At 61.2% G+C, this 15,705-nt stretch overlaps 1 protein-coding gene across 2 annotated transcripts; it reads left to right on the top strand.

The window, feature by feature from the left end:
* Window positions 1–3,698: 3,698 nt before the first annotated feature.
* Window positions 3,699–15,472, top strand: LOC119108991 (aarF domain containing kinase 5). 2 transcript variants are annotated; one of them, XM_037232537.1, is made up of 8 exons: window positions 3,699–3,902; window positions 4,229–4,396; window positions 5,346–5,603; window positions 6,692–6,857; window positions 7,983–8,153; window positions 11,400–11,589; window positions 14,556–14,723; window positions 15,037–15,472. In XM_037232537.1, exons 1-8 carry the CDS (start codon window positions 3,732–3,734, stop codon window positions 15,137–15,139), a joined length of 1,395 nt encoding a protein of 464 aa, XP_037088432.1. In that variant the 5' UTR covers window positions 3,699–3,731; the 3' UTR covers window positions 15,140–15,472. The 2 variants fall into 2 exon arrangements, with proteins under 2 accessions (XP_037088432.1, XP_037088431.1); XM_037232536.1 differs by lacking the exon at window positions 11,400–11,589 and adding an exon at window positions 10,516–10,750 and having other exon boundaries at window positions 3,705–3,902.
* Window positions 15,473–15,705: the final 233 nt, after the last annotated feature.

Genomic DNA, 15,705 nt, shown 5'->3' with positions numbered 1-15,705 from the left:
CTTAGGTTCGTGTTTCCGAGACCCGAAACGGCTGACTTCAAGGCCGGTTCAGATTCAGAGTCCTGGCGGTGCTGTTCCGGCGTTGCCCCGGTGCTGATTAAGTGCCGGCCTTGGCCACCACGGTGCCAATGTCTTTAACTGTACCTCAAAGACGGATGATCACGCTGTGTGGCCTGTGTTCGCTCCTGGCTCGCGTGTTGACCGCGCCTGCTCGACGGTGGAACCCCGCTGTCAGGCGGTAGCAAGTGTTGTCATAGCGGTGTCAGGCGGTGCTAGGACGGTGTAAGGCGGTGTCAGACGGTATGAGGCGGTGTCAGGTGGCGTCGGCGGTGCCGGTAGTGTCGAGAGCTTCGCGTGGCCGGCACTGTGTCGGCGCCCCTCCGAGCCCGCGGTCCGCGGTAAGCAGGCCGCTCCGGCTGCGTCAGCTGGAGCGCCCGCCGACTGCTGTCTGGTCCGATCCGGCCGAAAAACGTAACATCCGGCCAGCGGTCACGGCTGAATAGCTCAGAGTTTCGATTTGAAGTAGCCGCTCCTGCTGGATAAATCTTATTGTACGCCCTACCACCACAATGAAAGTAATACATTTCGTTTGCCGTGCTTTTTCCGATGTATGTCTTCTGTTATGTCTGCAACACGCTAATTTATTAAAAATGTTATGTAGTGAATGCTACGAGGACTTTAACCACACTGTTTAGGCAAAAAGATGCGCGGGCATGGATATTTTTCCGGCGAATTTAACGAAACGCTATACTCTGGGTTTTCTCTCTCCCTTATGGCGTTTACCTCAGTTACTCTTTTTTAGTTTTTTTTAGGCGCACTTGGTTTTGGGAGAGGGAGTATCACATGCTGTTGTGGCGCACTGGTTTAAACTTAAAGCAATGCACTTCTCGGTGACAGACCCTTGCCGCCTGCTGGGCCAATCACAAGCGTTCTTTAAGTTGCACCCGGCGGTTGTCATGGCGACGGCGATTTCGACAACTGCAGAGAAAAAGCATAGTGCTGCTACAAAGCGTTGGCAGCGTAATTTGGACTCGATCATAATTGAAGTTGGTATGCATATCATGTCTTGACGGTGCTGCAGCCACACTACCCAGTAATTTACTTAGACGTTGGTCCTGAGGCTTCACGAGATGATATTTATGAAATGTGCTTCAAATGTGGGACACTCCTTCAAGCAGCCAGACTCGTCCAGGATCACTTGCAAGCTGGCAGATTGACTCACATTCATGAGGAGAGACCGTCCGCTGCCTCATCACAATCCAGTCGCCGCCGCGCCGCGTGACCACCGGTCAGCCTTTATCAGCGGCGAGATAGGCCTGGCGCGGGGCCGATACCACCGGACCCACACCGGCCGGTCATGGTGAGCGTGCAGGTGCGACGGGTACGCCGCCGCCCGCCCCTCCCCTCCCCGTCCCCGCGCCGTGGCTCGAGGGCCGGGGAGTACTGTGGAGTGGCGCCGGCGGCTGCGGATGGGGCTGGAACAGCGGCAGTGCAACCGCTGCAGGCAGGGGGATGGGGCAGGGTATGTAGTGCGTACGAAGCGGTTAGGTCGACGAGACGTGCTAGCGTTAGGTGAAGTAAGAGGCTAGGTAGTAGTGCAACGAATTTGTATCTCTTCACCGCCCATGCTACGCTATATGTGAATTCAGCTATTGCGCGCTAGGCTTTCCGAAATATTAAAGCCAATCGTTGGCGATTTTTTTTTAGAGGGGGTGGGGGGGGCATCTGCGTCCCCCCCTACCATAGACCGGTCCTTGCGCCGGTGGCGGCCTGCCGTGACCTTGAATGACGCCCGGCGGCGCGGGGGCTGCCAGCTCGCACAGCATGGCGCCGCCGCCGCTGGCAGCGGGCACGCCCGCCGGCGGCGCCAGTCGGCTGCCGCCGCCGAGTGCGAGGGTACGGCAGGACGGTGCTGTGGAGCCCGGCTGAGAGGGCGGCCGGGCTTGACGGACCCGCCGAGGGCGAAGCGAAGTGACGATGGTGCGGCACGTGAGCAGCGTGAAGCGCGTGGGAGCCGGCTTGTGAGTCGCTCGCACAGAGGGACCGTTTGACGCACGTCGTGGTGGCCGGTCGGTGATACGTGGGCCACGTGACGCACATCTGCGCCATGTATCACTGTCGCCAGTTAATTTTGTGTGTCATATGTACGGGGTGTTGGCGAAAAGTTATCGCGCACGTGCCCGCATACGAATGCTGATTGGAACAGACCCCATTCCAACTTCGTGGTTTGTTTGACATTTGCAAGTATTACCCGAGTGAGAGTCAACCCCTTTCAAGACGATCGCCGGCTTCACTGCCCGCCGCGTCAGCCCCACCAACGCCATCACGTCTGCGGCGGTTGGCTGAGCCGGCCACGGAGCTGGGCACGCACCCTCCGGAGTGCCGCCCGATGGGCCGTCTGTCTTACAACCCGCCGGCGAAACTGCTGGCTGGGCTTTGCAGCTCGCTCGTCTGCCAGAGCTGGGAGCGTGCAGGCCGTCACCTGGAGGCTTCCGCCTGCATCGCGCTTGTAACGCTAGCTGGTGTGGGAAATACGACCTTAATGCCGGGGGTTTTGCTTGCGGTGCGTTACTGGCCTGTTGGAACGTGAGTGCATCGACACCATTTGCTCTGGTGCTGGATAGGGAGGGGAGGGAGGAGAGCGATAAAGCCTGTCTAAAATGCGTTTGGCCTATAAGACGACGCCTGTGTCATTTCAGAACACTGCCTGCTCAGAAATCGTGTACCAGCGTGGCGAACGGCCATGGCGCTCCGTCGTGGGCTCAGCTGGCAAGTTTGCCGCTGTCATGTCGACAGATGAGCACGGCGGCCGGCGCCCCGGCGCGGCGCTCTGTCGGCAGACTCCTCAAGTACAGGCTTGGCTGGAGCGGCGGTAGGGTGGCGTGGGTAGTCCCGGGCGTCTACTTACGCCACCCTGGACGACATCGGGCGCCGCCAGTTCAGAGTCACGTACGAGGGCATCGGGCGCTTCGTTCGGTAGGATCGGCTGCCGACGCGAGTTCGCCTGGCTCTTCCCTACGCAGTACAACGGCGTTTACCCAAAATACGGGCGGGGATGAATGGTTATGGAAACTGGCCCCACGGCTGTTCGTTTTCGAAGCTGCGGGCCGGTTTTTTATTCAGTGTTTCACAGCATCGAGGCGAAAAGACGGCAGTGCGGGGTGTTGCGCGTGCATGTGATTCCGCCATGTGAGTCACCTGTGAGTACGCCGTGCTGTCTCGCAGACACGGAGCCGCCTTCCGCCTCGGGTTTAAACCTGTGGGAGTGTGCAGACCCCCGCGCTTGGCTCTGGGTGCAAGGCACAATATTCCCCGCCATGGTTGTAGCAGGAAAGCCGTTACCGTCCAGTAAGCGGGTGATTAATTCTCGTGACCTCATGCTCCATTTACAGTTGCATATGACGCCCCTCAGCGATCGCGTCACGTGCTTTCCTGGGTGCTGCCACCGCGTACTCCGCCCGTGGTTCGTGGTCGTTTGCACGTGATGATCGTGGGTCGCACGTGATGATCGTGGCGTCTCACGCGAGTGATCATAACGCCACAACGTGATGATCGCTGCGTCTCACGCGAGTGATCATAACGTCCTAACGCGGTGATCAAACGTCACACTGAAGATCGTAACGTTACACGCGATGATCGTAACGTCAGATGGTGAACGTCACACGTGACGGCAGGTCGGTGGTGGACGGGCCGCCACCATCTCGCTCGACTACTGGTGGTCGACACGCGGCATGGACGACACGTGCGAGGAGTACGAGAAAGCCATGTCGGGCTGCCACCAGCTGTCGGCCCAGCGCATTCTCGTCGGCTGCCTCAAGAACGGCGGCCTCTACGTCAAGCTTGGCCAAGGTCTGGTGTCCATGAACCACATCCTGCCCAAGGAGTACCTCAACACGCTTAAGGTGGGTGGCGGGGCTCCGTGGAGGCGGGCCGGACCAGCTGCCACCGTCCGCCGACCATGTCATATTCATGCGAAGGAAGTAGCGGGATAGCGGGCGGTTGTAGTCTACTTGAAACATTGCCTTGTGTTTTGTGCTCAAGCAGTACACTTTGTAGCGGAGTCCTTTTACGATGATCAGCCGCGCGTCTTCCGCGCAAAGACGGGCGTGCGCAGCGGCGCCAGGGGCGTTGTACGCGCCATCCGCGCGTCCGCGTGCAGACCAAGGTCTGCGGGACGGCGTGGTCCCAGGGAGTCAGCCAAGAGCCCGTTGTCCTGGCCGTGCTGCAGGTGCTGCAGGACAAGTGCCTGAACCGACGGGCCGATGAGGTGGGCCAGCTGTTCATGGAGGACTTCGGCCGCTCGCACCTGGACCTGTTCGCTGAGTTCGACCCGGAGCCCGTGGCGGCCGCCAGCCTGGCGCAGGTGTTCAAGGCCAAGACTCACAGTGGCGAGCAGGTGAGAGTGGGCGGTGGCCGCCGGCGAACAGCCACAGATGCTGCATGATGCTCGTCCAGCCAACAGCCGGACGAGAACTTGCCGCAGCTTGGAAGACCTGGTGAACGATGAGCGGACAAACGATGGCGCGTGGTGACATGCTTTACCGGTTTGCCTGAGAGGTTGGCGTCCAGTATGGGCAGCGGACAACACACGGTATTCGCTGCACGTGGCGAACACGATATCGTCCGCACTGTCGGCACGTTACCCTCCTCCAATCTCTGCCCCGAGGCGATCATCTGAGATGTGGGGTCGTGCTGTCGCCTGCCGCGCCCTCTGACAGCTGTTGTATGATGGTAGGGACAGTCGACAGTGTCACACGCAGGTACTGTTGTGTGACGGTTGGGACAGTCGACAGTGTCACACGCAGGTACCGTTGTGTGACGGTTGGGACAGTCGACAGTGTCACACGCAGGTACTGTTGTGTGACGGTTGGGACAGTCGACAGTGTCACACGCAGGTATTGTTGTGTGACGGTTGGGATAGTCGGCAGTGTCACACGCAGGTTTCATGGTTTGCGTATTTGATCACATCTTGCTTTAATCCTCCGTGTCCTTTAGCAGTCTTTTTCCTCATCTCCTGCCACGCACGTAAGCGCGCACGCACATCAAGCCTCAATGTTTTTTTTCCGGAGATGACTGCTGACTGACCTCCCTGTCCTCTCCCTCGCTTCCACGATGCTATCCCTGCGCAATGGCCTTTTGCACAACGTACTGCATTGAACGGCATGCTAACCCAATGCCGCCGGCAGTGGTCCGTGGCGTTCGCTGCGCTGTCACGCGTCTGTAGAGCTGGCATAAGGCCAGCAAGCACTGGGTGACCCATGGTGTAGGCGTGTGACGCGGTCAGCGAATGTGGCTCAGGAGGTACCGATCCGGTCACGACAGGCCCCGCCCCGTCCCGCCGGCAGGTGGCGGTGAAGGTGCAGTACATCGACCTGCAGGACCGCTTTCACGGCGACATCAGCACCATCGAGCTGTTGCTGGAGCTCATCTCCTGGATGCACCCCAAGTTCACGCTCAAATGGGTGATGAAGGACCTGAAGAAGACGCTCGCCGAAGAGCTGGATTTCGTGAACGAAGCAAGGAACGCTGAGCGCTGCGCCAAGGACCTGGCCCACTTCAGCTTCGTGCACGTGCCCACAGTCCACTGGGAGAAGACGTCGCTGGTCAGTCCCCGGCGGCAGGGGCGCGAGGGGTGCGGTTCGCGGCTCCGCTGATTCTGCGGGGGGGGGGGGGGCGTCTGAGGCAGGATTAATTGAAGCTATGTTCTTTGCATGCTGCAGTGGCGCGAACCTTCTTTCGTAATGTTGACATGCATTGTGCTATGAATGTTACCGGCAGTCGCCTTTTTAAGGCTGCGTCCTCGCGTGCGCGCAGGTTTTTAGCCTTTACCGACTGGCATGCATGCTGTTGACAGGACGCCAGTTTGATAGCGATGTTTTGATTGGCACTGGGCATGGGGCACGCGACGCTGTCACATCGCTGCTACAATGTTGCCATGATTGATGGTGCGGTCGCGAACGGGCTGTTCTGTCGGGCGGATCACGCAGCGGTGCGGGCGCCAGACGCCTGCGCAGTCTGTTTCGGAGGGCGGATCACGCAGCGTTGCGGGCGCCAGACGCCTGTGCAGTCTGCGTCGGACAGCGGATCACGCAGCGTTGCGGGCGCCAGACGCCTGTGCAGTCTGCGTCGGACAGCGGATCACGCAGCGGTGCGGGCGCCAGACGCCTGTGCAGTCTGCGCCGGATAGCGGAACGCTTACATAGTTGGAGGGGACTTGAATTATCAGCTCCCTGTCCGACAGCATGTGCTAGCTGGCCATTCGGCCTTCGGCGGTGGGTCTTGACTGGGCCCTTCCCTCTTTGCTCATCACCTGGCGTGGCTGGCCGCTCTCCCCCCTCCCCCGTGATTCCTTGACTCTGCCCTCTGTGCTCATCAACGGATATTGGCTGGCCGCTCTTTTCCACCAGCGACTCATGACAGTCTACTTTGGTAATGCTAATGCTAATGCAGCTAATGTCGGCCGTCCGTTTTGTTTCCCCCCCCCCCCCCCCTTAAGACTGCTCTTGACGCTCTTGAATTTTTACTCGACTCGTCACTTTGCGCTCATCAGCGGGTGTCAGCTGAGCATCCTGTTTCCTTCCGGTGACTCCTCTTGACTCTCCTTCTGCACATATCAGCGGCTGTCCGCTGTGTTTCCCTCACTGACTGTTGACTCTCCGCTGTTGTTGACTCTCCGCTGTGCGTCCGCCAGAGGGTGCTGACGGCCGAGTACATCGACGGCGTCAAAATCAGTGACCGCGAGGGCATCGAGGCGCTGGGCCTGGACATCGCCGACGTCGACACGAAGCTGATTCGCTCGTTCGCCGAGCAGATCTTCCACTCGGGCTTCGTGCACGCCGACCCCCACCCGGGCAACAGTGAGTGGGGGCCGCGCTCGCGCGCTCGGGCGGGCGCGCGGCGCTGGTGTCGTGTGCCCCTCACTCGTCAGCGTGCGCAGTCACGCTCGCGGGCTTGGACTGTTGGCTGGATGCTTCGTTCCAGTGGGTGGGTCTGATGTGGGACAGTCGTATTGATGCGACGGTGATGCGCTGTGGCGGAACGAGCCATGTCACGCTGAAACACGCCGGTCGTCGCTCTCGCAGTGTGTTGCTCTCACTGTCGGATGTGTGACTGGTGGTATGCCATGTGGCCGACCGTCTCCTCCGACCATTGTGGTGTGTCATGTGGCCGACCGTCTCCTCCAACCGTGTTGTATGCCATGTGGCTGACCGTCTCCTCCAACCGTGTTGTATGCCATGTGGCCGACCGTCTCCTCCAACCGTGTGGTGCGTCATGTGGCCGACCGTCTCCTCCAACCTTGTGGCATGTCATGTGGCCGACCGTCTCCTCCAACCTTGTGGTATGCCATGTGGCCGACCGTCTCCTCCAACCGTGTTGTATGCCATGTGGCCGACCGTCTCCTCCAACCGTGTTGTATGCCATGTGGCCGACCGTCTCCTCCAACCGTGTGGTGTGTCATGTAGCCAACCGTCTCCTCCAACCTTCTGGCGTGTCATGTGGCCGACCGTCTCCTCCAACCTTGTGGTATGACATGTGGCCGACCGTCTCCTCCAACCGTGTGGTATGTCATGTGGCCGACCGTCTCCTCCAACCTTGTGGTATGTCATATGGCCGACCATCTCCTCCAACCTTTTGACTGATGATGCTCGCCATGTGACTGATGACATGCGCCGCGGGGCGAATGGCTTCTGCGCTTTGCGACAAATAACCCCCGTTGCCCTACATACAGGTCACGTCCAACTGTTGCGACTCAACATGTTTCACTGTGTGATGTATGCCTTCTGTTGCATTGTCTATTGCGTCTGTTTTGGTTGGTACCCTCAGCTGTGTGACTCATGCCGTGCATCCGACCGCCGACGGCCGACCGACCGATGTTTGACCCCCGCCTCCGCCGCGTCCAGTCCTGTCGCGGTGCGACCGGGACGGCTCCGACCGCCGACGGCCGACCGACCGATGTTTGACCCCGCCTCCGCCGCCTCCAGTTCTGGTGCGGCGCGACCGGGACGGCCGGGCGGAACTGGTGCTGCTGGACCACGGGCTCTACCAGCGGCTCTCCGACAACGTACGCACATCGCTCGCCAACCTGTGGAAGGCCATCGTGCTCAACGACCACCCGAACATGGCGCGCTTCGCTAAACAGCTGGGCGTGTCAGGTGAGCGGCCGGCCGCGCGGCTCGCGGTACCAACACGAGACTTTGGTGTTGCAAAAGGAGACTCCCGCTGTGACGTCAGTGGGACGCAGCCGCGAAGCAGTGTTTCTAAACTAACCGAAACGGCGACGCCCGTTCACGGTGAGGTGGGGGTTAACTTTGTATAAGGGCATCATATTCCAAATTTGCTTTGCATTCTTTTGGCGTATATTTGCCGGTTTTTTACGCGTGGTGTGATGGTTTGCGTTTTAAAATGATCTAAGCATGTCAGCGACCATGTTGTATCTCTCTTAAAGTATTCGGGTGCTGAATGCAGTCATGCCATTGGCTTTCTCGCAGATAATGAGTGTTATGTATGCTTACCACTTTTCCACCTGAATGACAGCATATTAACTCATTGTTCGCAAACTAGGGATTCACTGTCGTGTTGTAATGACGGCATTTAGACCTATGTATGACCGCGGGTAGCCTGTCGACTGCGTGAGGGTGGAGGGCCTTCTGTAGCTAGAAGCCGCTGTATGTGAGAGAGACTCCGTCGTTGGAGTTGAAGGGTCGCTGCCCTGGCCATGTTGCCGGAGCCGGTGGCCTGGACCGCAGTAGACTGGGCTCTCTGTCAGAGCATGGTACCGAGAGGAGCGATGTCGCGTGTCCTTGGGCTAGCAGGCTCCGCGTAAGATCTGGGCAACTGGGGACACCAAACGCGTGCAGCTCGGTGAGGAGGGGCTGAGTGAGGGACTCAGTATGTGCGCTGTAGTCTGCAATGACTGGGCGGTCGTCACTTTGTTATGATCGCTCGGTTTATGGTGCGTCAGTCATGGGAGGTCGGCGGGATTATAAGGAGGAAGATGCCTGCGCCGAGCATAAGTCATCTCAAGATATTTTGCTGTCTATGACATGCCACTCCTGTCGTTTTCGAAGTAAGAAACGGGACGGGTGTGCATCTGCATCGAGAGGACAGGGGTAGACGAAGACCTCACCTCCAAACTGGGTACAGGGGTAGACGGAGACCTCACCTCCAAACAGGGTACAGGGGCAGACGGAGATCTCACCTCCAAACAGGGTACAGGGGTAGACGGAGACCTCACCTCCAAACAGGGTACAGGGGCAGACCGAGAGCTCACCTCCAAACTGGGTACAGGGGAAGACGGAGACCTCACCTCCAAACTGGGTACAGGGGCAGACGGAGATCTCACCTCCAAACTGGGTACAGGGGCAGACGGAGACCCTCACCTCCAAACTGGCTACAGGGGCAGACGGAGATCTCACCTCCAAACAGGGTACAGGGGGCAGACGGAGACCTCACCTCCGAACAAGGGACAGGAACAGACGGAGATCTCACCTCCAAACAGGGTACAGGGGCAGACGGAGACCTCACCTCCGAACAAGGGACAGGAACAGACGGAGATCTCACCTCCAAACAGGGTACAGGGGCAGACGGAGACCTCACCTCCGAACAAGGGACAGGAACAGACGGAGATCTTCACCTCCAAACAGGGCACAGGGGTAGACGGAGACCTCACCTCCAAACAGGGGACAGGAACAGACGGAGAGCTCACCTCCAAACGGGGGCCAGGGGAAGACGGAGACCTCATCTCCAAACAGAGGACAGGGGCAGACGGAGACCTCACCGCCAAACAGAGGACAGGAGCTGACGGAGACCTCACCTCCAAACAAGGGACAGGAACAGACGGAGACCTCACCTCCAAACTGGGTACAGGGGCAGACGGAGACCTCACCTCCAAACAGGGGACAGGGGCAGACGGAGACCTCACCTCCAAACTGGGTACAGGGGCAGACAGAGACCTCACCTCCAAACAAGGGACAGGAACAGACGGAGACCCCACCTCCAAACAGGGGACAGGGGCAAGCAGAGACCTCACCTCCAAACAGGGGACAGGAGCAGACGGAGACCTCACCTCCAAACAGGGGACAGGAGCAGACGGAGACCTCACCTCCAAACAGCAGTATGCATGTGATGGCGTCTGCCGCAGGGTAGAGACTGGGTTCCGTTGTGTCTGAGATCATTCACGACCGGTGGTTATATCGAATATGAGCGGACGGATCGTGCAAGAAGATCATGCCGATTACGTCACTTTGATATCATAACATCAGCCTGAGCGTGGTCACACCGACCGTGTGAGGTCGCTAATCACGATCCACCACGATCATTAGTCACGTGGTGTCCGTTGGATGGTGATCAGGGCGATCACGTGACATCCCGTGCGAGTGAGACGCCTGCTGGGCCGTGACCGTGACGTGACGCCGTGACGGGGCGGCTCGGACTGGACCAGGCCGGGCGGAGTCCAGACCGGCCGCCCGCACCGCCGGGGCGGCAGCTGGACGGTGAGTGTGCCCCTGTCTGCAGACGAGTACCGCTTCTTCTGCATGTTCGTGGCGCAGAAGTACGTCGCGCCGCCGGCCGGCTCCAAACAGGAGAATGAGTTCCTCGGCAAGCGCGGCCCGAAGGCTTTTGACCGCAACGCCTGGAAGACCATGTCCAAAGAAGACCGGGCCGCCATGCAGAAGCGCTGGGAGAACGCCCGCGAACGCATGCGCGAAGCCTTCAACAACATCCCCAATGAGATATTTTTGGTGTTGAGGTACGCTGGGCACATACCTAGTCTCCGGGGGGGGGGGGGGGGGGGTAGGTAATTGTTCACAGGGAGGAAGTCCCGTGCACGGCGTCCGTTCGTGGACAGACCTGGGACATATTGCCCATGGGGAAGCCCCTGACTCGGTACCAGGTTACAGGTAGGCCCGGCACACCACAGACGGAGCATAGGCGTCCCTCGCCTGCGCAGCGGGCGCCCGGTGGGGCGGGCCCACTCTCCATCCCTCCCTTTGACCCAGCAGCGCCCGCGCCTGCCCCCAGACTACCGTCTGCTGGCGATCGCACTGACCCAGCGGCTGGTGCCGGCGCCGCCGGGCGCGACGGCCAGCGGCGACTTCTTCGCGCTGTTCTGGGACGCACGCGGCCCGCGCCTGCCGCCCAGCCCGCTCACCCCCGAGCTGACGGCGTGGGTCACCGACCTGCACTTCCGCGTCTGGGACACGGTCCGCGCGCTGCCGCCCTCGCTGGCGCTGATCATGCGGTCAGTGGAGCCGACGGCCGTCCTCGCACGCTGCAGTCTGCAGTCTGTCGCACAGGCCGCGGTCTGTCCCGCGGACTGCAGTCTCGCCGAGAGACTGCGGTCCGCCGCGTGAGAGTCGTGCGCGAGAATCGGTGACGCTGCGGTCCGTCTCTTGCAGACTACTGTCTGCTGTGTGAAATGCTGCTGCAGCGGCCGCTGCCGCGGCGGGCGGCGGGCGCGGCGCTGCACGCGCTGCGCCACGCCGCCGCCGGCGATCTCGAGTACATGCGGCGCCAGGCGGCCGAGCGGTTCGATCAGATCTCGGCCGCGCTGCGCCGCCTGCCGCGCTCCGTCCTGCTGGTCATCAGGTGGGTGGCGCGCGCGGCGGCCGGAGCCGGCCGCTGCCGCCGGCCGCCGCCGGGCGGCGTCACCGGCGGCGGCAACAGCGGCGTTACCGGCGGAGGCGGCGCCGGGTCGGGGTCTCGCTAGGCCTCCGGTGAACGCTGGTGAATGCGGATGCTCCGGCGGACCACTGACCGCGTGCGGTGTACAGGACGGCGGCTGGAGCGCCGCACGTCAGGCGGCGGGCGCTGGGCGGCGCCCGGCGGTGTACAGGCCACGGAGACGGATTGGCGACCCAGTGCAGCGTACGGGGCTCTGCGACGGGTCACTGTACTATGTACGGGCCAGGGAGCCGGGCAGCCACCAGCTTCTCTTCTCTCGATGGACTGTGCTTCTTCGGCTTACACTGCACATTCTGATGCACGATAGCTAGGAGAGACGAGTGAGTGGTGTCATGCTCGTCATCCGACGTCACCTCCCATCGGCTGAATCCGTTGGCTTGTCGGCGATCGCTTCGTTGCTTCCACGAATGCCCCTGCTAACAACAGCACGATGCGCTCCAGCCAGCCGGTGAGAGCAGGCTGTCGGCTGCGGCTCACCCCTGCGCAGCTGGCGCCGGCTGTGCAGAAAATCAGGCCGGCGCACGCGGGCTCGCCGTCTGGCATGGGCGCCGCTGGAGCCTCTCGTGACCCACCTCCATTTGGTACAGCATGCCGGGGCTGTGCTCAGCTGGCCGAACCCGACAGCTATCCGGCTGGACTAGGGCCTTTTAATCAAGCACTCGGTGCCCGTGAGCTCTCGAAAATTGGCCTGTCGTCTGAGCTCTCCGCTCCCGCCCGGCGCGGTCTGCCGGTCTGATAATAGCGGTCCGCTTCCGCCCGTGTGCCGCCGTCCGTCCAGCTGGAGCCCCCTATCCACGTGGAGCTAGCCCTCCGCCGTCTGTCCGCTTGGCGCTTGCCGTCCGTCTGGAGCTAGCTTTCCGCCGTCTGTTGTTCTGAAGCCGTCTGCTCGTTTGGAGCCGCGTGACGGCCCGGCGCCACCTGTCCGTCCGCTGGCGTCCGCCGGCGTCCGCCGGCTGTCCGTCCGCCGCCGTCTGCCTTCCGTCCGTCGGACAACCTGCCGGCCGGTCGCCGTCGGACTGCCGACAGCTGCCTGCCAGCCGTCCGTCGCCAGCTGTCCGCCAGCCATCTGCCGTCTGGCGTCGCCTGTCCGCCGCTGGCGCCGCCCGTCTGTGTGCCGTCAGCTGTCTGCCAGCTGTTCGCCGCCCGGCGCCGTTGTCTGCCGCCTGTCGCCGCCTGTCCGCCTGCCGCCTGGCGCCGCCTGTCCGTCTGCCTGCCGTCGCGCACGCGCCGGCTGCTTGGCCGAAGCCGCCTACGGTCCTCCAATGACGCCCTGTGTCATCTGTGCTCTCGCCCACGACACCCACTTACGGCTATAGTTCTGGCAACACCTTTATGCTTTGACCTCATGCTCTGCAATGCTTATATCCCACTGACGTGGAAATTGTATGGTAATTCTGTGAACTGGACTAGTCCGACTCAGTTTCTCCTCGCACTCAGCGCCAATGAAAGCAAAGTATCGCTATTTCCTCGCACTCAGCGCCTTTTCATTACGCTTGCTTGCCACACTGACCTCTGAAACCCGGCTAAGCAAACCGCATGTGTCCAGTCCTAGTATGTCGCTAGCATGTTTGCATGGATGGGCGTGTGGGTGCGGGATTGGCTTGGTCTTGTGTGCGCTGAGAGCCAGGACCCAGATTCTACGGTCATCCACGTCAATTGATGACACTTCAAACAACGTAGCCCCGTGTACTGCTACTTTTCACTTAGACTTGCCCTGGCATTCGAGTAGCCGTAGAAGCCGTGTCCTGCATATTGTCGCTATTGCTGTCACGCGCATGGTGCATGCTCGCTTGTCGAGATTCTACCTTAGTGGTTTGCTGCTTCGAGGAGGGGCTGTCGCGGCGTGTCCCCCGGCCCGCCTCCGCTGGCTCACCGTCCCTGACGCGCTGCTTTGTGCTGCGCTCCCCCTCCCCCCTCCACCCCAACCCCACCCACCCCTCGCCCCACACACGCTGGCTGCTGAGACCGGAGTTATGCCCGGTGGCTGGAGAGACCCAGAGCCCGCGCGTCGTAGCCGCGCACCCCTGCATCCCGCGCTGTGGGCGGAGAGCCTCCACCGCGTCAACCACACTTATCACGAGTGATCGACTCTGCACAATTAAGCAGCCGCTGCTTGTAACTGCCCGGATCTTCTGCTCCTTGCGTCAGTTAATGCAAGCATTCAGTCTGGCTGTTGTGAATGGCCTTTGCACTGACGGCCCCCTCAAATCCATGTGTTCCTCCTTTCCACAGGTCCTTGAGCGCTGTCCTCTCACCGGTCCCACTCATGACCGTCCTGACACATGTTTCTGCACACTCATCCAGTGGACAGGGTTACCCCGCGTCCGTCCAGCGAGGCCGGGTAGTTGGAGTCGCTTCAGCGGGCATAGTTAACAGGGGGGGGGGGGGGGGGGGCAAAGAGGACACGACAGAACTGCACCTGGGAAGTGACCGGTGTTTCCTAGTCAGTGGGTGGGAGCCGGTAATAGAGAGAGGGCCTCTGTAGCCGGGGGTGGGTAGATAGCGCTGCATGAAGTAACAACTACACTGTACTTAGGCGCTTTGCCGTGACAGCTTAAGCTCTGTAAAACAACCGTCCCGAAATGGCTTCAGTTTGCTTTGCAGAGAGGTGCATTACTACGCGAGCAGTACTCGGCTTTTGTGCCTATACACACCTGTATATGCCTGTCGCCTGTAGCGCGCCTGTGGGTCCTACGCTTCCAGGTCCTGGCAACTTTTAACTTGAGGGTATGGAAAATCCTGGACTGTGGACTATGAACGTAACCGAACCGATCCGCGCGCGCTGTGGGGCAGCCCGTGGCCATAGCGTGCCGTGCGGGCAGCGGCCGGCCGTCGCCGCCGCGTGACCCCTGCCCTCCCGGCGCCGGCAGGAACATGAACCTGATCCGCGCCATCACGGCCGAGCATGGCAGCCAGGTGGACCGGTACCGGCTGATGGCTCGCAGCGCCACGCAGGGCGCCTTCCGCGTGGAGGGCGGTGGCCTGCGCTCCCAGCTGGCCGGCTACTGGCAGCGACTCGTCTTCGACTGGCGACTGTTGTGAGTGGCGCGGCCGGCCGGCCGGCCCCACAGCGCCTCCCGTAGGCGCCCCTCTCCCCCCCCCCCCCCCCCCCCCCCCCCCTGCACCTGGCGGTCTTCGTTTCTGTACGGGCATCGCGAGTGTGCCGTTAACGGAATGCTCAACGCGGATTTGGAAAAAACTTATTTTAGTCATTTATCACATTGCGGTATGTCTTCCCAGTCTAATCGTCAATATGACAATAAAGTAGATGCCGTGCACAGTGTGGAGCGGCGGTTCCCTGCACGTCAGCCCTGTTACACGGTACACTGACCGTCGTCTCGTCTGTCACAGCGTGGACTCAGTGAAGCTATGGGCCGTCCGTCACACCTTCCGCCTGCTGGCGCTGCTGGGCAAGGCCCCGCCGGAGATGAGTCGCATGGTGGACCAGCTGTAGTCGTCGGCCATCCGCGTCCCCGTCCCCGTCCACGGCGGCAGCGCGCCGCCGCCGCCCCTCCCTGCGTCACGTAACGGCTGCTCGGCGAGACGGACAGAACCACGTGAAGCTCCGGTGGATGTTCGCCACTCACGCCCTGCGACACCGGTCGCCTGTCTCGTCTGGAGAGGGCAACAGATGGCGGATGGCCGACGCCGGCTTCGGTGCGCAGTCGTCAGCCGGCCGCCGCTCATGCCGCGTGTAGAAGGCAATAGGATGCGTTGTACCTGTACTTGGGGATAGATGACCATTAGCGTCCGAGGTGCTCCTGGCCTTCGTGGGGACGACTGACGCCCGAGGTGCTCCTGGCCTTCGTGGGGACGACTGACGCCCGAGATGCTCCTGGCCTTCGTGGTGACGACTGACCCCCGAGGTGCTCCTGGCCTTCGTGGGGACGACTGACCCCCGAGGTGCTCCTGGCCTTCGTGGTGACGACTGACGCCCGAGGTGCTCCTGGCCTTCGTGGTGACGACTGACCCCCGAGGTGCTCCTGGCCTTCGTGGTGACGACTGACGCCCGAGGTGCTA

The sequence above is a fragment of the Pollicipes pollicipes genome, unplaced genomic scaffold (genome assembly GCF_011947565.3).
Source record: "Pollicipes pollicipes isolate AB1234 unplaced genomic scaffold, Ppol_2.1 Scaffold_7156;HRSCAF=8482_pilon_pilon_pilon, whole genome shotgun sequence".
In the NCBI taxonomy this organism is placed as follows: Eukaryota; Metazoa; Arthropoda; class Thecostraca; order Pollicipedomorpha; family Pollicipedidae; genus Pollicipes; species Pollicipes pollicipes.
Note: the sequence above shows the minus strand (reverse complement) of the source record. Positions and strands in the feature narration are given on the sequence as shown.